Source organism: Micromesistius poutassou, assembly GCF_964030765.1.
Source record: "Micromesistius poutassou genome assembly, chromosome: 5".
Classification (NCBI taxonomy): Eukaryota; Metazoa; Chordata; class Actinopteri; order Gadiformes; family Gadidae; genus Micromesistius; species Micromesistius poutassou.
In genome coordinates this window covers 19,408,853-19,430,286 of record NC_140275.1, presented here as the reverse complement: position 1 = coordinate 19,430,286, position 21,434 = coordinate 19,408,853, and the positions used below count along the sequence as shown (strand labels likewise).

At 44.2% G+C, this 21,434-nt stretch overlaps 1 protein-coding gene across 2 annotated transcripts; it reads right to left on the bottom strand.

The window, feature by feature from the left end:
• Window positions 1–223: 223 nt before the first annotated feature.
• Window positions 224–9,121, bottom strand: adrb3a (adrenoceptor beta 3a). Of its 2 annotated transcripts, none has more exons than XM_084467960.1 (2): window positions 7,274–9,121; window positions 224–904 (listed from the first exon to the last, which is right to left on the bottom strand). In XM_084467960.1, exons 1-2 carry the CDS (start codon window positions 8,629–8,631, stop codon window positions 880–882), a joined length of 1,383 nt encoding a protein of 460 aa, XP_084324086.1. In that variant the 5' UTR covers window positions 8,632–9,121; the 3' UTR covers window positions 224–879. The 2 variants fall into 2 exon arrangements, with proteins under 2 accessions (XP_084324086.1, XP_084324087.1); XM_084467961.1 differs by lacking the exon at window positions 224–904 and adding an exon at window positions 1,182–1,251 and having other exon boundaries at window positions 7,274–8,405.
• Between the last annotated feature and the right edge of the window lie 12,313 nt (window positions 9,122–21,434).

The following is a 21,434-nucleotide window of genomic DNA, read 5'->3' as shown; positions in this document are numbered from 1 at the left end:
ATCTGAAACATTTCCTTCAGCAAGTAAACTCGGTAAACATAAAAGCAGAGACGTTCAGGTAGAGATTTGTGTATTTCACTTTGTTCACTTGTTACACATACTCCTCAGTACAAGTGATTTTTTTTTCACCTTGATAAGATAATTCTAGATCATCTGCATTCTCACCTTGTGAGAATGCAGAGAAGGAATCCATCCACATTCAAAACAAAGATATCCGCCATTTTGATGTTGAGCCCTCGTTGAATATTGTCCTCGGATTTGTAAAATATCCCCCAAAAAATACCATCCCCTCCCGGTGTCCAGTGAAAAGTTATGATGAGGAGGCTGTGTTCAATCAACATCAAGCATACAGCATTCAGATTCTGCATCATAAATAGATAATTTATCCAATACTCCATGTTAGCCTTCTCATGGCCGCACTTCGAGGTCAAAGGTCACACTCTTTGGGGCATTATTGCTGAAGTTGGGATGCAACATAGCACGCCTCAATATGCACTTTAAACAAGACCCACGTGAATATGCCTCTCTGTCTGTGGTGCACCTAAAGTGTGTGTCCCTTCTGATGCTTATCTTTTAAAGCGTGGGCCGTGGTTGTCATTAACACATTACATAGCCCTTGTGTTCCTCCTCCACACCCTCAAAAACCAGCATTTCCACTAGTGCCATTCATATTGTCTACATCGTGTGTGTCAGCCACGCAACGCTGCCACTGCTGCCGTCGCCCAGGCTGAGCATGTTTCCACTGTCCTTGTCGGCTGGCCCACAGGGCCTATCAACGACAGCTACGTGTGTTGCTGGCCTTGGATATCAGCATCCTTTTGATTCTCCTTCTTCTCCGTTGTGTCTTTTGGGTTGTTTTAACAGATGACTTGGCCTTCCTCATCCTTCTTCCTGTAAAGGGAAACTGAGCACAGAGAATAATAGGATTAGCGCTAGTCCACTGAGAGCTTTGCGTTTTTATACAAAAAGTAAATAATCATTTACATCTAAAGCGGAACAAACGTTTTGCCGTGACAGTTTATGACAAAAAGCAATTGTAATAAATCAATGATGTCTTAGAGCACTGAATGTGTGTACATGTATATATACATGTACATCCCATGGTATATATACCATGGGATTGAGCTTTCATGACACCTGAGGGCAAAATCTACCCTGGCATTTGCCTGACCATGACCATGACAAACTGTAGTTGGAGGTTGAAGTTCCTGTATGAGGAGCAGGTCTGTAGACTAGGCATGGAGTCACACCCTGTAAGGAATCCAGCATCACATCAGATAAACGTCTCTAAGATGAGCTGACAACACACACGCTCATTGTTCACAAGCACTTTTTGCATTTCTCTATTATATCGTATGGTGGCATTCCCATTGTTTTGGCTGTTTAGATGATCCATGATACAGTCAATAAGTAGAATGTAGAATGTATCCCATCTTTAGTTCAGGTCCTCTTGAGAATATTCTTTCAAGCCATCTCTACCTGTTTTTATACTCTAGATAGTGCATGTCTGAAGCCATTTAAAATAAATATGATGGAAGGAATATCATATATAATGTGAACTATAGAAACATCTGAGCGGCTTTGAACTCTGCCCCAGTCACAGGAAGCGAGAGCAATTCAGACAGTAACGTTGACTGATGTAGGAAACGATTTCCTGAAACCGATCTCGAAATACTCTTAAAGGGCCGCTGATGCTTCCTGAGGCTCAGGGGCCAGTTATTCATTATGGCCCCAGCACAAATATATATATATATATATATATATATATAATGATCATCTGGGTTGTATCTTGCTGAACAGAAACAAGCCCTAGAAAGAACAGCCGGTCCAGCATTTACTGTTTTCTTTTTATACAATCTAAGAATATGTTTAGGGAAATGTTTAGTAGGGGTGGTTATCTCTTGGCACCTCACGATTCGATTCCGATTCAGAGATCATCAATTCAATTCTAAAACGATTATCGATGCATTTCGATGCAACAATTTTTTTATGTACATTTCCATACAGGATTTTCAAAAAAATATATATATACACAGCTGAGTTTGCTACTCAGAGTTGCTAATCACTTCCTACTTGTGTGATGATCATTAAATACAATCAGCAGATGAATTACCTTATCTAATATTTTATATTAGATAAAGTCGGTTCTCTGTGCAGAGAACCCGCAGGCAGAAAGGAGTTTTCTGTAGCGCTCTGCAGCAGGCAAACAAATGTAATTATATATATATATATATATATTTTTTTTTTTTTTTTTTTTTCTGCATCGAGACGGAATAGTTCTAGAGAGAATTGCAATGCATCGCAGAATCGATTATTTTTCCCACCCCTAATGTTGAGCGCTGCAGATCATTCAGAATATGGACTTAAACATTTGTCATATTCCTTCACCGTTCAGATATCCTCACCATTCAAATTCCTCAAAGCTGAAACTAACCAATATCCGTATATCGGCAAATCACTAGTTTCACAGATATTTAAAGACTTCAGCTCCCTTTTCACCCTAAAAGAGACATTTATTTTGGCCATGTGCCTTTATTAATCGAGAAGAAGAAAATAAAGTTGTAGTTTGGTGCTGCTTGTTTGATTTAATCAGAGGATCAGCTTGGATCCAGCTAGGCGCGCTGTTTGTTCAACTCCTAAAGCACTCCATTTAAAGACCTGGATGCTGGCAGACGGTGGATTTGATATCACCGCCGGCCCTTGAAGAGCCCGGCGGGGAGATTTCCCATGAGTCATTAGCGGGCCGACAGGTCATATTTCCAGCCTCCTCTGACCTTATCTCCTTGTAAAGGTATGATGTCTGTAGACACAGATGGAAGTGGGTTCTGTGAGGATGAAGTACAGCCAGTGGCACGGCCAACTGATCTCAGAGCAGTAGCGCAACAGATGGCACGGCTGAAAGCCCTCCAAAAGAAGGCTGCTGTGAGAAGGGCCCTGCTCTAGATGGCATCAAAACACACACACACACACACACACACTGATGTGCTACTGCAGTGATTTAACTTATTAGGCTTGTGTTTTACTCTGGTGAGGGTGGACGAGGGGGGTGGGATGGGGTCGGGGGAGGGGTCCAATGAAATACAAAGCTTGTCAATCATTGGGCGGCTGAGTTCTCTGCAGCCTGTACCTTTTCAAGACATCAGCACCCTGTTTTTGCACATGGCAATAGCCTTCAGTCCTTTCTCATTCTTGGGAGTGACTTTGGTTTAAAACACAATGTTGCCGGGAACACTAATGTTCCCGGCATTGTGTTTTGCTTTTGCAAACACTTTGATTGCAAAAGCATCCTGTGATTAGCAGCAGGAATGTAGCATGTTTAGAGAGTAGGCCATACGTAGGAGCCATTTAACTGACTACACTTGTAAACCTCAGCATAGGCATATTATGGGCCAAAGTGCTTTTGACTTTCCAAAGACATTTCCATCTCATCTCGTGTGTTCTGCGGGGTACTTGGTTTTAGTTAAGAGTCATGCATCACCACTTCTTGGTGGACAGCGGTGTTGCCACTGAATGGGTTTAAAATATTTACACATTCATTTTGAGTAAATGCCAGTTGTGGCGCCCCTAATGTCTTACTTAGCAACTGTTTCCATTCTAAGAGAGTCTCTCGCACACACTTCTCTCTCCGTCTTCTTTCCCTTGCCTTGAATCTTTGGGGTTTTAAATTAGTCCAGCTCATATCATGTTTTATTGTATGCTGTATTATTATTGAAAACACATTTTATCAACTGGTTTTCCCTCAAACAGTCATATGGTAGTAATATAGCATAATGTAATGTTGCTGTTCCTGTTACAGTTTGTTCTGCTCATATCTCTTTGCTTGTGCACCAGCATCGTTACAGTATACCATAACAAGGCATCCCATGGTGGTACAGTGTGTTTATACTCAACTGCCAGGCTGGCATGTTTATTGTCCTGTATTAGTGTCCCTCATAGTCTTGCTCCTTTTAGTGTCTGCTTGTTACGTGCCAACCAAAGGAGAAGACAGACGTTCATACAGAGACCAGGAGAGATCAGTCCATCACCGGCGATCACAGGCACCACACCGCTTCTATTTATTTCTTAGTTCCCGGAGACTACGACTTGGCTCATAAATCTGTTAGCACCAGGAAGAATGCCAAAGTCATAATAACCAAAAACAATTTTAATGCATTAGCTGATTCATGTACTAGAATTGCATACTTGTCTACATACTGCGGCTGGGCAGAGAAACATTTTGGAGGAAGTAAATCCATTGAATTAGAAATTTGGCCTGACTGCTCCTCTGTTTCCGCTAACTAGGTAATTCAGCCCAAGGATGCATTTCAGGAAATTAAGGGAAACACAAAGGAAACGATCTCACTGTTCTCAATAACGGCTGTGGTGGTTAAGTTATGTTTTTACCAACAGAAGAATACAGAGACATACAGGAGGCCCACTCATCAGCGACAAAGCCTTTTTTACACAGAGAGCCATAATTGGATGGCAGAGGAAAGGAGATGTTTACGGCAGGGAACCTGGGGGAGGGCGATGCTGCTGATAAGGTGGCCTGATGAGATGCTTTGCCACGCAGTGTTTCCATGAAAACAAAGCACCTGTTGATAATAGTGAAGGCCACTCTCTGTGGCTCTGTGCAGATCCCTGTTTACCCAAGGTATCAAGCTCATCTCACCTCATTTTACAAATGATCTCCTGACTGCCCAGCCTTATACTGCAATCTAGTGCATCTGCCACCTAATTGGTCTAGTTTTAACTGTGCGGGGAAATTAAGTTATTATTTTTTCTTCTTTTTTTTTTATGGTGCTGGCATTCTGTGAACTTCTCAACTGCTCTAGAGTTCAGTAGGGTTGTAGCAAATGGACCGGACTATAAGCAAACAGCCCCTAACACACCCACACACACATGGAATACTGAACACATCTGATGATGCACTAAAGTTCACAGGCCAATCACAATGAGTTCAGATACCAAACATACACTCGGCCCCATGGTTTAACAATATAACCATCACATGCTTGTAATACAGGGCCACTTAAACCAAGACTAGACTAGGGGTCCAGGATTGTCATTCTTCCTGAAGTGCTATCTTTGTAACATTCTGCTCATCCGCCTCAAAGTGCTGCATTGCATGGCAGGGTAATCGTCTGGAAAACTTTCTGGACTCCTTGTCAGAATGTTTTTATGGCTTTGCTACAGCATAATTGATTGCCTGGCATTCAAATCAATTGGCAGCAGTCAGTGTTCATTGGAGCGTTGTGTGGTGTTCAACACCAAAGGAGCAAAGCAGAGACTACTTTGGACGGAACGCCAGTCGGTTATTGGATTTCTCTTCCTCAATAATCACTACATAATAGCAACAAAGTTGTTAACGCTCATAAACGGCAGTTGTGCAAATGGATTATATCCGGCCCAGAATTACAAACCGACATGTAAAAACCCGAGCTGTCCTTTTTACGGTGACTGAACAAACCCAGCCTCTCGCTGAACCCTGAGAACATACACGCTGTCCGCCAGCCTCGTAAACAGTTTCCCCCAGCAAGGCTTGGAACCCTGTGATAAAAACATTATCAGCTGCAAGACGTTGCTGCTTGGGTGTGGTGTGGCCCCCCGATGAGGCAAGAGCCCTCTCAGACACGTTCATGCTCAGAATCCAGAGAAGTGCGTTTCTCAAAAATCTGGCCACTCACCCCAAAAGTACATTGCTGCATTTCAACATGACATCATTCACTTGGGGTTGGGAGTTTCACAACATGTAGAATAAATATTGTACGTGTTATTGAATCCTTTTGGAAATGCTAAAGAATCTATGGACATGTGTTAGTCGTTTAGGAACATACACACCCCGAGGTTACAGAAAGAGAATATGTTGACATTTCTAATACAATAAAGTTAAAGGGCCAAAAAGGTCACAGCAGAAACAACATGGAAATGCATAAAATACTGTTTAGTCTCATGTACTGAACCTATCGCTCTGCCCTGGACAGTGGGGCACTGGAGGTCAACTTGTTCACAACTTCAATTATATATCAGAAATAATGTATTAATTTAATCATTTCTTCATTAATTAAGAAAAAAGGATGTTATCTACTCTCTGTGCATGTGGTTGCACCCTCTAACCTGATTGTTCCACCTTAAAAGCTGATTGCTTGAAATTGTTTTGTTTAAAAAAATGAAGAGTGTGAGTAACCATTGTCCTATCGGCACTACATCGGGGTGGGACTAATTACACTGATTGTCATTGTGAACACGGTCCCCCTCTGAGTGAACACAGGTTTAGTTTATGATTGGTCACAGGCTACGTAACACTGTACCTCAGTCTCCGAGAGTCTGCTTGTTCAGTCAGCAGAATTGTACATCTTATCTTAAATGTACACTGCATCAACTTCCCTGCACATATACCATTGTCTTGGAAAGTATCTCATATGTTTGTGTTGTGGATTTTCAACACAGCAGCAGAATAATTCCAAACATCCTTTCCTAAATAAGGGTTAGTTTAAGATGGTAGTGAGCCTTTTCATTTTGCATTAAAAAAAGGAACACCTCTGAAATTTGGTAGAAAAGTACTAATTTAGCACACATACAGACACCAGATATACTGACATGCCAAGTCATCTACAGTATAAAATGTTGATTTATATTCGATCGCTATAAAGGCATCTTGCTGTTGCTCTTATTTTCTTGTCTAAATTCCTTACAAAATACCTGAGCTTACTGGCCTCATAAAACCTGTTGTCATGGATACCAACTTTTATGGTAAATAAATTCATCATTGAATAAGTTAATTGTAGCATCTATATTATACTTTTTAACTGCTAATGTATGCAGTTGTATTATTCACTCACTGAAATAACTTAATAATTATATATATAATATAATAATAATATAATAATAATAATTGTTTGTCTGCTGTACATGTATATGGAGCAAATTTATTAATAGGAGCAATATCCTGATGTACTTTACTGTTTCAGATACAAACATGTTGGCCAATTTTATCCTAATTATAGATAACATTATAACATAATTATAGATTAAAGAAAACAAATTGCTCTTCGGAAATGCATTTGGTTTAATCTCTTTAATCTGACCCTTCGTATATTATTCAACCAACATCCACAGGTAATTGGTTTTCCATCAGGAAATTAAACTAAAATAATGCTGAAATTATGAGGCTTCAGACATCATTATTTTGTAAATGTGTGTTCCTGGTATAGCATTAGCACAACCCAAATTTCTTTGTGACGGAAAAAAACATGTTGGGTGCAGGAGGAGAATGGATATGTGTTACACTTACAGTTCTGTTTCTGGTCTGGACTGGTCGCTGGACTGGCCGCTGTTGTTGGAGTGCTGAAGTCCTGGGGAAGAAGCCTCACTTCTGTTGCTGCTCAGGCTCTCGTTCCTATCTGTCATGGTAGCTTTAGTGAGAGCGCCCGCCGTGCCAGACTCACCCTGCCTGGGAACACAGCTGCAAAGAGTGCGCAGTTCTTTATAAAAAGCATTAAACCTCTGTGTGGTCAGCCAAGGGCATCCCAGCAAATTCTTAAACGCTGTGCGGAACTCAGGGCTCCGGCAGTAGATGATGGGGTTCAGGCCGGAGTTCACGTAGCCTAGCCAGTTCAACAGGCGGAACACCTTCTCTGAGGGCACGTCCCTGTCAAACACGTTGATGATGTTGGCCACAAAGAAGGGCAGCCAGCACAGGGTGAAGGTGCCCATAATGATGCCCAAGGTCTTCAGGGCTTTGTGTTCCTTGACCAGCATCAACCGCGACGGCCTCCGCCTGCTGCCCTTTCTTCGCGCCACACCGTTCCTGTTGCTGCCGCAGTTGCAGGTGCCCAGCGGGCACACGGACGGCAGGATGCTGGTGAGGTGCTGGCCGAGATGCGAGGACGGGCAGTCGCCCTGGAAACGCTGGCGGTCCTTGTCGATCATCTGCACCTGCTGCGTGGCGATCAGGAACACCTTGGCGTAGACGAAGATCATGATGAGCAGTGGCACGTAGAAGGACACCACGGAGGAGGTGATGGCGAAGGTGCGGTTGGTCACAAAGTCGCAGCACGCCGTGTCGTTGTAGCACTTGACCGCATCGGGGAAGTCGTCTGCCCGCCAGTACTGGTTCATGATGGGGACGAAGGAGATGAGCGCCGACACGGCCCACACCAGGCAGACGATGAGCCGCGCCCGCCGCTTATTGATCAGCACCTTGTGCCGCAGCGGCCGCGTGATGGCCAGGTAGCGGTCCACGGCGATCACGCACAGCGTCTCGATGCTGGCCGTCACGCACAGCACGTCCACGGACGTCCACAGCTCGCAGAGGGTGTCGCCCAGCTTCCAGTCGCCCGTCACCACGATGGTGGCGCCCAGCGGCACCACCAGCACGCCCATGATGAGGTCGGCGCAGGCCAGCGACATGATGAAGATGTTGGTCATGGTCTGGAGCTGCGTGGTGCGTGCGATGGCGATGATGACCAGCAGGTTGCCCACCACGATGGTGAGGATGATGAGCGCCAGGACGGGGTGGGTCCAGAAGGCGGCCGCCGGGTGGTAGGGCTCGGTCCTGTTGGGGTCCAGCAGGACCACGCCGGCGTTGCTGTGGTTGTTCATGAATGAGTTTGAGGTGGCAGCGTGGCTCATGTTGTTGTCGTAGTCCATGGTTACTCAGGGCCTGAGCTCAGGGCCATTCCAGAATTTGCATTATTTTTAAATAATTATAATTATAAATATTCTTTCTGCTGAAATACATTTTACCAGTACATCAAATGGTTGAAGCCTAACTAGTGTACTCTGACCCAATCAGTACCTCATGTCTACCTTTTTCTTTAGCTTCCAAAGTAGCCAGCGAGGCGTGCGAGAGGATCCATTGAGGTCTGAGGAGGCGACATGCCTACATGAGAGATACATCCAAAAAGTCCAGAGTACTTGTTGAACAAAAAAAAGTGCAGTAGGAGTTTGTTTTAAAAATGTAAAACAAAAGAAACATGGGTAGAGGAAAACAAATGTCAGGATCTCCAGTGTTGTTCAACAAGGTCCTCTGGGATCAAAGTAATGCCACAGCTGGAAACATGCTACGCTGCCACTGCTGCAAGATCTACCACTGTACCCAGGCTGTTACCCACTCCCCTCTCTCTCTCTCCTCCCTCTGTCCTTCTGTCTCTCGCTCAATCTTACCCACTCCCTCTCCCTCTCTCTCTGTCTCCCCCCTCTCTCTCTCTCTCTCTCTCTCTCTCTCTCTCTCTCTCTCTCTCTCTCCTCCCTCTGTATTCCTGTCCCGCTCACTCTCACCCACTCCCGCTCTCGCTCTCTCTCTCTTTCCCCCTCTCCCTCTCTATGTCTCTCACTCACTCTCTCCCTCTATTTCTCTCTCTCTCTCTCTCTCTATGCCGCTCACACACTCTATCTCTTGCTCTCTCTCAATGTGTCTCACCCACTCTCTCTCTCTCTCGATGTCTCACCCACTCTCTCAATGTCTCTCACCCACTCTCTCTCTTGCTCTCTCTCTTGTCTCTTGCTCCCTCTGACAGGGCTGTAGCCTACATGCTGGTCGTCTCAAGCTTGTGTTGGCTCTAATCACACCCAGGCTGATGGGGAGGGGCTATGAAATGTGCTTGTGTGCTGAAGCCATACAGGGGAAAAAATACCCTAATACCGGCCCTCATGCAGACCTGCACACACATTAGGCAGGCAGCACATAGGCATTACTGCCATGCCACTATTAAGCCCTTACTGTTCCCTTCTGTTGATGTTCTCGCCTTTCTGGGACCTCTCAAGGCTTGAGCTATTAGTACAAACACACACACACACACACACACACACACACACACACACACACACACAGAAGAGTGCTAAGTGAATTTGGACTGCTGGTCTTGAGCTTGTTAAATTCACGTAACACTGTTGAAGACATTTAATTGTATATCATTCTAGAACATTCATCATGTACACATTATCACCTAATAGTGTTACCTTTTAATTAAAAATAAATACTTAAAAATATGTTAAAAAAAAAAGAAAAAAGTAAAGTAAACAAAATAAAAGAAGAAGAAATCCTATTTGTGCTTGTTGTTTTGTGTCCGGGCATAATGATTTTGTTATAAACATAGTGTGATAAGGCCTATATAACATCATGATTCTGTAGACATGAGAGAACATCCACACTACGACACAACGTGACATAGGACTGTTTCCTCTGCCATGGCAGCTCAGGGTTTGCCTACATCTCTACTCCTTTGTTTCCCGAACCAATAAATGACTTCTCTAAAAAATATATAAAACTTACATATAACATTACATAAACGAATACAGCCGTATTGGGGACAAATCAAATAGTATTTCAAATGTACTTGTCGTTGTGTTAGTGATTTATCTAGGAGCCCTTTGATGGCTCGCTCCAGCCTGTTCTCCAACAGGTATTCACTGCTACAGCACCCCTATGACCGCTATCACCTCTATCGCTCTGACAAACAGACCTACGGATGGCTGAATATTCAGAACAAAATGGATGACATTCCTTTTATTCTCAGTGGATGTTGCAATATCTTAAGATAGTTTTGGCATTGAAATGTGTTTTTGATAACAATTGTTGAGAGCAATGTCGATTTTATTTAAATAATTATCGTCCCATGAATGTATATCATGTTTTGTAAGTTAGTTAAAGGGAAATGCCAAGATAACTGTATATCGTTTGCCTGTCTTATCGAGATAACAGACGAGTTGGTTAATTCCCAATTTATCATTGTGGCTCCAGAAGGGGGGCTCACTTGGTTGGCAGTGCTTCTGTTAACCTCTTCTATTGCCTGGCAGAGTAACAGCAGCCTAGCTTCTGTTCTTGAGGAAATACACTTTAAGTTACTTTCCAAAGATGTCCAATGTTTTCCGAATAGTCGCTTATTCAAAATGAGTGCCAGTAACAACTCAACGACAGCGACCTAGAGACATGGGGTCTGCATCGCTAAAGACCTAAGGGCTCTAGCCTGCTCCCATATGTCCTAGACCCCAAGGTCACCTGCTAAGTGCATCACTTCCTGTAGGGCTAAAACCCCCCATGTTTATCATTTTAGTAGTCTTTTGAAAATCTTCAACCTTTGCCTTTTACTTAATTGTTTCTGTTGTTAAGGTTGGAGGTCATATTGCTGGCTTTACCTCTCTCTATTTTTAGTTCTGTAATGGAACTTATTAAATACATATTCTTGTCATCTGATAGGATGCTTTGAAAGTCAAAACTTTAAACACTGGATGGCTAAAGAGGTTTGTGGACATCAGCCTGGAGATCAGACGGCAGCACGACTATATTGTGCCTAATCCCTCCCACAGGTATGCAAGCAAAACATTGACTCTGATATATGTCCCTCGCCAGTGACACCATCATGCACAGGCTCAGGACTACAACCGCACCGTATAACGTTCACAGCACTAGCGTTGCAAAGCCATCAGTGTAATGGTCTTAATACACATAATACTCTGTCAGGGAAATGTTTCTGTCAGCGTTACATTCTCCCTGTGCCCTTGTGTAGCAAACAGACTCTCAGGAGAACAACCTGAGAGCACGACCATTTGTCATGTGAAGATCTGCCGCTCCGTAGAGCAGGTCAGGCTGTTTGTCATCGCCGCCACCGCAGAAACCCTTTCTTTCTCTGAACTAGTGCTCGGCTATGCAGGGCCCCCCCCCCCTCTCCAGACTCCAGCCTGAAGCCTGGGTCTCAGGTAGACACCTGGGCTTTGTAAGCTCACTCCTATAATTCATTGTGCAATCTGTCTCTGGCCAAAGACAACAAGCCCAGGAGGAGTTCACATGGCCATCCGCCGTCTCAGTGTCAATCCAGCCGACCGAGGTTATAAATCTTACCGGTGCTGTGAAACACAGAGCAGACTTGGTGAGCTTGAGTCTCGATTCTAGACCTGCTTCTGCGCACTAATGTGAAAGAAGGCATCTTGAGTTGTGCTGTGTTGTTTCTTACTCCATGGTGCCATATCTTCAAATCATCTATATCTATATGAGCACTTGTATTTGGTCTCTTTCATTGGCATTGCGGTTTCTTAGCAAATGTCAGCATAATACAAAAACCTTTCTCACTTATTTCTCACGTTTTCTTTATGGGATTTTGGGACCACTGTGACTTTTCAGGCTTTTCTGAGGTTTACAACATCACTCTTGTAAGCTTGATGGTGCACAGGAAACCCTCCATTTGGTGAAGATGGTAATCTACAGGGGACATGAGATGGTTACCAGCTCCGCATATGGCTGCAAAGCCAACAGTGCTCTGACATGTCAGAATACTTCACTTACAGCATTGGAAATAAATAGTATCCCTGTGAAAAAGCAGAATTATTTCTATATATATATATTCAATTTTTTTTTTTCATAGCTTTTTCAAGTTTTGCAGATGATGCTGTATTAGTGTGGAATGTAGAACAGACAGAATGCGCTCTCTGGGGAGGACAGAGAGTCTAACAGCAACACATGATTGAGTATCCCACCAAAGTGAAAAGCAGCTTAGCAGGGAATGGTGTTTTTATATATGGAGGTAGCATAGCTTGTAGAGCATTAAGCCAGTGGACAGTTCTAATGCTGCATGAGATTATGCAGACGGCTTAGTCCCAGCTAAGAGGAGGGTGTTTTCTGAGACCAAGTGGTTTAGTATTCAACAAGCATCACCTTGTAGGGGGGGGGGGGGGGGGGAAATCACTCTCATTACCATTTGAGTGGAACCACATGCTGGGGCTTGCAGTGCCGTTCCGCCCAAGATCCAAGCCACGCCAAGGGACCAGACTGCTGCCTGCTGCACCCACCCTGGCTCTCTGAGTCCCTGGCTGAACCGCGGTGGGTCGAGGTGGCATCCAATCACAACAGAGGGTGCAAACCAAAAATGAACACATTGCAGTTTTTGTTTCAGTCGCTTGTGGCAGGCTGGGCAGGTTCATGTTAACTCCAGGTGTAACGGCCCCAGGATCACACATTGAAGATGCCTTTATTGCGGCCAAACATCACTCTTTTCACTTTAAGACCACTTATCCAAGTTTAGTGGATCCAATAATTTTTGGCTTCCATTCCCTCATTTGAGATATGGATTTGAATTAGTTTGTAGCTTTGGAAATCGTTTCATCTTTGCTTTGATTACCCTGTGACGCAGGTAATCGTTTGCCTTCATGTGCACTGAAAGATTTACCTCCTGCTAATATAATGTTGAAGGAAGAAGAAAGGTAATAATATCGCTACAACAACAATTTTACTATTGTGATGACTAAACCTTCTAACAACAGCAGTTACCTAAAAACGGAGAGGAGGAGAAAGTTCAGGTTCCTCTTCCATGAATCCTGGTATACTAGCCAAGCATTGCCTTCTATGATTAAGATGTCCAAGAAACACACCGGCTGTGTCCGTAACCAAGGACCCAATTTGGCTCCTCTGTTCTGATCCCCTATCACGTCTTCTATTGGGATTATTACCCACATCAAAGAAACCTGAGCTCTCCTCCCGTCCACCCGTAAAGCATCTTAATGGGCTGTATTATTAGAGGTAGATGCTGCGGAGACATACAAGATAAAGAAATAGAGAAATCTGCAATCATAGTTTTCAAAGAACTGTCGTCCACAGTCGAGCCACACATGTTGGTAGACAATCTAGACTCTCTGGTTCTCTACTCTTCCAGATCAGTGTCACATGGAGCAAGGTGGTTGTGGGAGGTGGGTGGGGGCGGGGGTCTGAGTGCCAGAGAGAGAAGGAGAGGAGAGCTGAACAGATCGGACAGCTTGCAGCTTTGGCTCATCATTCGGCCCCCGGGGGACGGGTCATTAGAGCCGTTGTCAGCATCACACACCGGCCCTTTTCTGTAAACGGGATTGGCATGATATTCATCTTTATATTCCCTCCGTATGGCACCCGCACTGATAATAATCTCAGCGCAGTCTCTCAAGGTAAGGGCAGAGGGTCGGAAACGAACGGGGAAGTGAGTGTGGATCCTTCACAGAACACGTTAGGAAAACAATGGCATGGTGATGTTGGAGAGAGGCACACAACGTGAAGTGAAGCTGTTAGCTCTGTTTGTTGTGGAGCCATAACAGTAATTACCACTTACTGGCATGTTCACCTTATTTGTTCGGAAAATGTGTCTCAGGAGGTAATTTCTTCCATTTAGTAATAAAGGAAGGATAAACAACCGCATCAATCAATGTTATTTATACTTTACACACACTTCTATTGAAAACATACCTAACATTTCTGCTCTGACAAAGTGATATAGTAAGATTTATTGTTATTGTTTACAACACCAAGACTAGTTTGGACAGATTCTATGCACAACTATGAACAACAAAGATCAAGAAGTTCAAGATGGCGAGATCTCAGTAGGAGGAATCGTCTAGTTAGCGGTCCAATCGTGCCACCCCAGAGAGAGAGCGAGTCACCCTTTCAGTCGTTACAACGTGACATGGACGTGTGTCCTTTGATGATCAAGTAGGAGGGTGCTGATGGTTACCATAGCAATTTCTGAAAGACCTTGTTTATAGACAGAAAATAGACAAGGTCTGACATTAACTCAATTAGACATGACGAGATGAGATCTGAAAGATACAAACATCTTTTTTATATACAAGTATAGTATACAAATATATTTTTTCACGGATCGCTCCAAACAATTGTATTTTATTCCTTTTTAGCACAAAAACACTGTTGACTGACAGTGGACCTTTTCCAGTCTTGTGAGAAGGTTAACAGTGACCCACGGTGTGTATGTGTGAGCACAGTGCACTGCATGGACGAAGCCTGCTTGTGGTGATCAAAGTAGCTTTAAGCTGTTGTGAACCATCACCTGCATCTGGTTGGTTTTTAAATATGTTTATTTCAAGTCTGAGATAGTTAGCTAAATATACAAAATTACATGGGATTATACCGCCTGTCTAAACGCTGGACATGTTATGAAGGGTATGTGTAATTAGTAACTGAAAGTTTGGACTTTAGCTGAGCAGAATATGTATTTTATCAATCATGATGTACAAAATGCTTATATTCCTACCTGAAGGGATTCTTATAATTTAGGGAAATATTATATTTCTATTTCTTTTTGATTTGGCGGACTGACCTCTCTGCACACATGTTTATTTTGAGCTGGTTTAAAATCAAGAAGACCAACGGCCCAACTTCGTTGCATTCGTCCCCAAACCTCTGACCCTCGCCTGAACCCCGCTCTACTAATCTGAGAACATGTGTGCAGCATTCCATCATATCTGTAAATCTCTCTCACACACACACACACACACACACACACACACACATACGCTCTTATGTGCACACACACACTCACACATACGCTTGTATGTGCACATACACACACACACACACACAAACACACACACACACACACACACAGCAACACACTAACACAAGTACACTTTAGCACGGATGCAAACTCTCAGGGGCCGACAGTGTCAAAAGAAGTGATGAGAAACGTTTCCCATTGGTGTTTGAATGCCATTCATGGAGACACAAAGCCCAGCACATTCAGGAAGGAACTTCTATGGACATGCCAAAGACAGATTGCAGAGCAGAGGAGGCCAATAACAGCGACCTGGCTCTCTCTCATCTCATCAGCACGAGCGAGAGAAACCGAGAGAGAGACATAATGATAGAGAGATGATTATCTCTCTCTCTCACGCTCTCCACTCTGGCTCTGGCTGGATCGGACGGGCACGGTCTGTCCCTACTTACCATGGAGGAGGACGGGTTTATCAACTCACTTCAGGGGATGGTTGTAATAATTGCCCGTCTCTAGCTTGTCAAGCTCATTATGACAGATAAGGTGACCCTGAATGAGGGGGCCGGGGGACAAAGCGAAGAGCCCTGTATCTCCGACTGTCTATTGGTTCATTATCAGCTCTGCCAGACTTTCACACACCACCAGCATCGCTGCATCGCTCATGATTATAATGCCAACTGAAAAACGCCCGTCCTTGCTACCCGACCACGGAGCACGTTTGCGCTCTGATCTGAAAATCGGCTTGAACAACCGGTCGATCAATGAATCAATAAATGGCAAACAACCAAGCAATCAATCAGTACCATTGCAAAATCATGTGACAGGATCATTTTGGGGGACAATGTTTGAGTTGTATGAGGTAAGAAGCCCACGTTTCACTATTGAGTATTCCAGCAACTAGTGACTGAACAGGAATCTCTGGTTCTATTGAAAGGAATCTTCCTCTGTAGAATTGCCCATTTTATCTCCAGAGAGGGTCTGGCCGGTCCTCTGTGTACATTTTATCCCGTATAACCTTTTAAGGCCGGTGCTTTCCGGAGGTCCAAAGCAATTTCCCTTTATCCACAGCCCTTGAGTGTTCCATCAAAGAGCTCTCTATTGATTGTTTTTTAGACGTACCTTGTTTTTTCCTTATTCATCGTTTAATATTATCTCTTAGTAGTATCTCTCATACACAAGATGCTCGTAAACCTCCACATGACCTCAAAACTCGTTAAACCCCGGATTTCATTTCAGAATGGAGCAAAAATGTGCTGATTTGGAGATAAAGCTTTAAAACAAACTCAACATCCTACTAAAATTACTCCCATCCCAACCGATGTGATAAGAGTGGTAACACGCTTACATTGTGATATATTACTTATTAGTCTCTCTCTCTCTCTCTCTCTCTCTCTCTCTCTCTCTCTCTCTCTCTCTCTCTCTCTCTCTCTCTCTCTCTCTCTCTCTCTCTCTCTCTCTCTCTCGCTCTCTGTTTCTGTCTGGGGACTGAAGGCTGAAGTCAGTCCCTCCGCCGACTGGCTGATCTCTGGAGACTCAAGAGATAACGAGAGGAGGAATGGGGCTGCAGAGACCAGCAGGAATCTGCCTTCTTTTGTTCCTAAATACTTCTGCAGCACGCAAGTCCCTTGACTCATTCACCACCGCCTGGGCTGCTGGCCGCCAGGGAGATCAGAGCGGGCATTAAAAACACGCCAGCCTCGCTCAACCTCCCAGAAGAATCCGGCCCGGCCAGTTTACGCTCTGAGATAAAAACCCGGGCAGACAGAAGCATCAAAATTCTAAAGAATGCAGGACAATGGTCTGAAGCAGAAATAGCTGAGTGGGTGGGGAGACAGCAGAGTCACAAGGACAGAGAGATGAGAGGTGAACTGGGGGACAGGGGAGAAGGCGAGAGCTACAGAGATGGCTTGTACACATGAGTGGACAAGGGGAGATAGCATCGGTGCAGTCGGCTTGCCTCCCTGGAACATGCTCACTCTGCTAATGGTATAGGCAGGCAGCAAGCTCTAACCTGTTCCCCTGACTCAGAAATAGAAACAGACCCGTGTGTGTGTGTGTGCCTGTGTTTTTGTTTTGCTTTTCTGCAAAGCATGCGGGTGACCCCCCCCCCCCCCCCCCCCTCCCCCGCAAACCCCAGCGAAAATAGAAAAAATATTGGACCTTGCTCCGGATAAACCCTTGTCATTTTGTGGAAAATAAGAGTCTTGACACAACACGCCATCCCTGCCTCCACGGACATAACGACGCTCCCGACTTGCCCGACTGGGTTAAAAGAAAATGATGCTGTGATTTCCTGAAAATTGCATAAAGAGAGGCGGGGAACCACTTACTGTGTAATAGCTTTTCTGTTGCCATGGGGAGGAAGGACACATTCAGCACTCGCCAGCTCGGTGTTTATACTCGTTTCACTCAAAGTCTAAGTCTTTTCATTGGCGAAACAATGACATTAATTGACATTAATGGCTACATTTTTATATTGACATTATTATATATATATATATTATATTTATATTATCGTCAGTTGGACCCAGACACCGCCCAAGGCTAGGCGATTGGTAAGTATTGGGTTACTCTGTGTGGATGCATATCTGGGGAAGTGACAGTAGCACGGAGTCCTAATAGAATTACAAGTCACTGAGACTTTGATTGCCCTTCCAATTACCAGCCTATCAGCCGCAGACTAATAACAATGCAATCTGGTGGCTGTGATTACCTCATCGTGTTCGCCCTGTTACAAGCCCGCACAAATACATCAGCTGTTAGCGTGGTCAATGTCGGCCAAGGCAGTGATTGCAATCTGATCAACCGTAATAAGCCCCTGCGCAGGCCCTTGATATCTCACAGCAATCCAGAGCAACTCGATACACCAGCGTATTATGACACTGTGCTTGTAAATCTATCTGTCTGCCTGTAATCATGAAATCACAGAAAGACACAGAAGATCATGTCTACTGTCAGTTGGAGATATGAGCTGATATGAGCTCCTATCTACTCTCCCCCTCCCCCCGAACACACACACACACACACACACACTTGACAAAGCTTTGACAGAGGTCTGTGGTCGTGGCCCGTTTATCCTTGAGCTTTCTACTGCAGACCGTCCGGCATCTCTCTGTCTTCCCTAGGTCTGACAGGCCCTGGGTCTCACCGGCCCTGGGTCTGACCGGCCCTGTGTTGACAGACCTGGCCCAGTGGCAGGGAGAGAATGGGCCCCTTATGTGCATCGAAACTAGCTCAAGACTCTAAATAGTGGAGCCAGACTAAATTAGCTATTTACTGATGTGAGGATGGGATAGGGTGGCGGGTGGGGTCCTGGAGGGGGGGGTTCACCGGTACCAAGACTTCCTGTGAATCGCATGCTCATCGTGCAAGTCAACTGCATTAGCATAGTAAAACTAACTAACTAACTTTTCATTGTGTATGAAGAATATAGCTGCCATTCAAAGTTACTAATTTACTAGGAAACCTGGTATGTTTGTGCCTTTGGCTGTTTCCCATTCCTGTGATGTGGCCCTTGTCCTGTTTCCCTCTCCTTGCTGTTGTTATTGGTTCCTTTGCATGCCATGCGTGAATTGTTTTGGTTGCACAATCGGCCTTCAGGAAACAGACCTGGAGGCACAACACATTTACCGTCGTGCTGTAGACCAAATGCTCTTAGCCAAGAATAGATTGGTCCACTCACCCCGACGAGATGTAAGCGTTGTGTTGAATGAAGCTTTATCTATCGTTCTACGTTACCCTCTGCTCAAAGCACAAGCAGGACAGCAGCTTTTACACGCATGTAGATGGTTTTTTGATGTTCCACGACATTTGCCCTCAGATGTTGTTATAAGTGACAGCAATAAAGAGACACCTCAAAGCTAACCGTTAGTATTGACAACCCCTTCATCTGAGCAATGTGATCGTTGTGTGTGTGTGTGTCTGGTTTTGTGTGGTTGTGTGTTGGTTCCCTCATCTAGTTATCGGTCCTGCAGAACCCTTCCCAACGAGGGACAGCCCTGCAGTGAATTAAACAAGCTTCAGCTGTCTCATTACCCCATTGTCTAGGAGTCACTTAGCCTTAATAGGCCACCGCACGCACATACACACACACACACACGCACACACACACACACACACACACGCACATGCACGCACGCGCATACATACATAGACACACATACACACTCGCGCACATACACATCAACACACACACACACACACACACACACGTATACACACATACATAGACACACACACACACGCATACACATACATACACACGCACACACACACACACACACACATACTAACACGTGCACATGCACATACCCACGTATTTACACACACACTCGCCCACATCTGCCCACACACACACATGCACACACATTTATATATATATATATATATATATATATAAAACAAACAGGCACAATATATATATACACAAACATTATACACATACATCTTTACCAGTATTGGGGTCTGGTGAGAGGGTGTGCTATGACTTTTCTTTGCAATTGTTTACATACAGAATTTGTCTCATTGTGTAACAACTCTACACAGCAGCCAAATAAAACAAAACACGTCTATATCAAAATGAAACCTTGCAATCAAAACCAAGCAATCCTTTTTCAAAATTGCATTTTGCAATGAAAAACACATGCAGGGATGTAGCATAGAACTCTGGGGCTTAAAAAACAGCAGTCCTTTTGGGCCCCCATCCTCTCTTGATCCATGTGACTCACACATCCTAAAAAAAAAAGAACTTGCAAACAACAGAATAACATCAGGAGTTGGAGAGGAAACTATCTGTGTTTCATGATGTGGTATTTTATTTATTTGATTGATATGACATTCATATGACATATGACATTGTAGGTATAATGCTGATTCATTAATGATATTGATCATTTATGTTATACCATGCAATTATGCTCCAAGCTAGATTCCTCACTGACTGCCTTCAATATTAACAAATGCTGAGATTAGCTTAAACCCTTCTTAAGCCATGGTTCTTAAACCATTGAGCTCACCTTTCTTTTGAAATAAATCAGTTAGGAGTTGTTTTCTCTCAGCTTGCTTTTTTTTCTCTTTCCTTTCTTTTGCTTCTTTTTCTGACCCTGATTTTCCTTTCTTTCTCTTGAAAGACGTGACTTTCAGCAGTGACTCAGCAGTCACTCCACTCGTGATCAGCTGCGTTACTGTTTTGGGGAATCCTCACACAGGGGTGGACTAAACCATTTTGCGTGTTCTGTAAGGGGTGACAGTGAGCCGTCACTATTTTATTTTATTTTTTATTTTTTTAAAGTCACTCAAACGTTTTATTCAGCCAATTCAAAACTTGCATTGGCAACTTACCACATTAATAACGTAGAAAATAAAATTGCAATAAATCGATTTGTAACCCAGGCTTTTTCGAGGGCCATCCCCAGGGGCCCTGGGTACCCAGTCCCATTCCCCCCCCACCCCCACTACGACGCCCCTGCACACATGCACCAGTTGAACCATTCTTTCACAGCAGCAACAACACGCTGATAGCCTGGGAACCAGACGAATCTGCGACCTCAAGTGTTATTTGCTCTGGCACATGCGCCTGGCCCCCCTCCTGTATAGACAGAGTCCAGCGGCCCTGGTCCGAGTTCAGCCAATCGAGGCATGAGCGCCGTTGAGGTGTCAACCAAGATGGCTGCCGCTGATGTGTCACAGGTTTGATTTGCAATGATTAAGTTGTATGTCCATCCAATCAAGTACAGAGGTATGTCTTTTTGTTTCCCTTGCCCCTTTTTGCACGTATTGGTCTGGTTCAAAACCAATACGCACATAATCACATCACTGTGAACTGGTCTGGGGATGCCAGGCTGACTCATACAAAACACTGCAGTCTTTGGGACACCGGCCCGGGACACCAGACACATTCAGTCAAATCTACCACCTACAGACAAGGCCGGCTCCAACAGACCCCCTGTGATCTGCTCTCGGACTGGATGTAGACGGAGGCTGATGTTTGGCACCAACTTAACCGTCAATATATGACGGTTGCCAGGTTCTGTTTGTGGATGTGGATTGTGGACCACCGGAATCAAGAGGTCGTCTGGCCGTTCCGTAGCAAATGCAAAGATGTGATGTCATGATTATTTTTAATTATTATATTATTATTATTATTATTATTATTTTAATTATTATGCTGTACTGTCATACTGTTGCCGTTGCAACATCAATACCAGT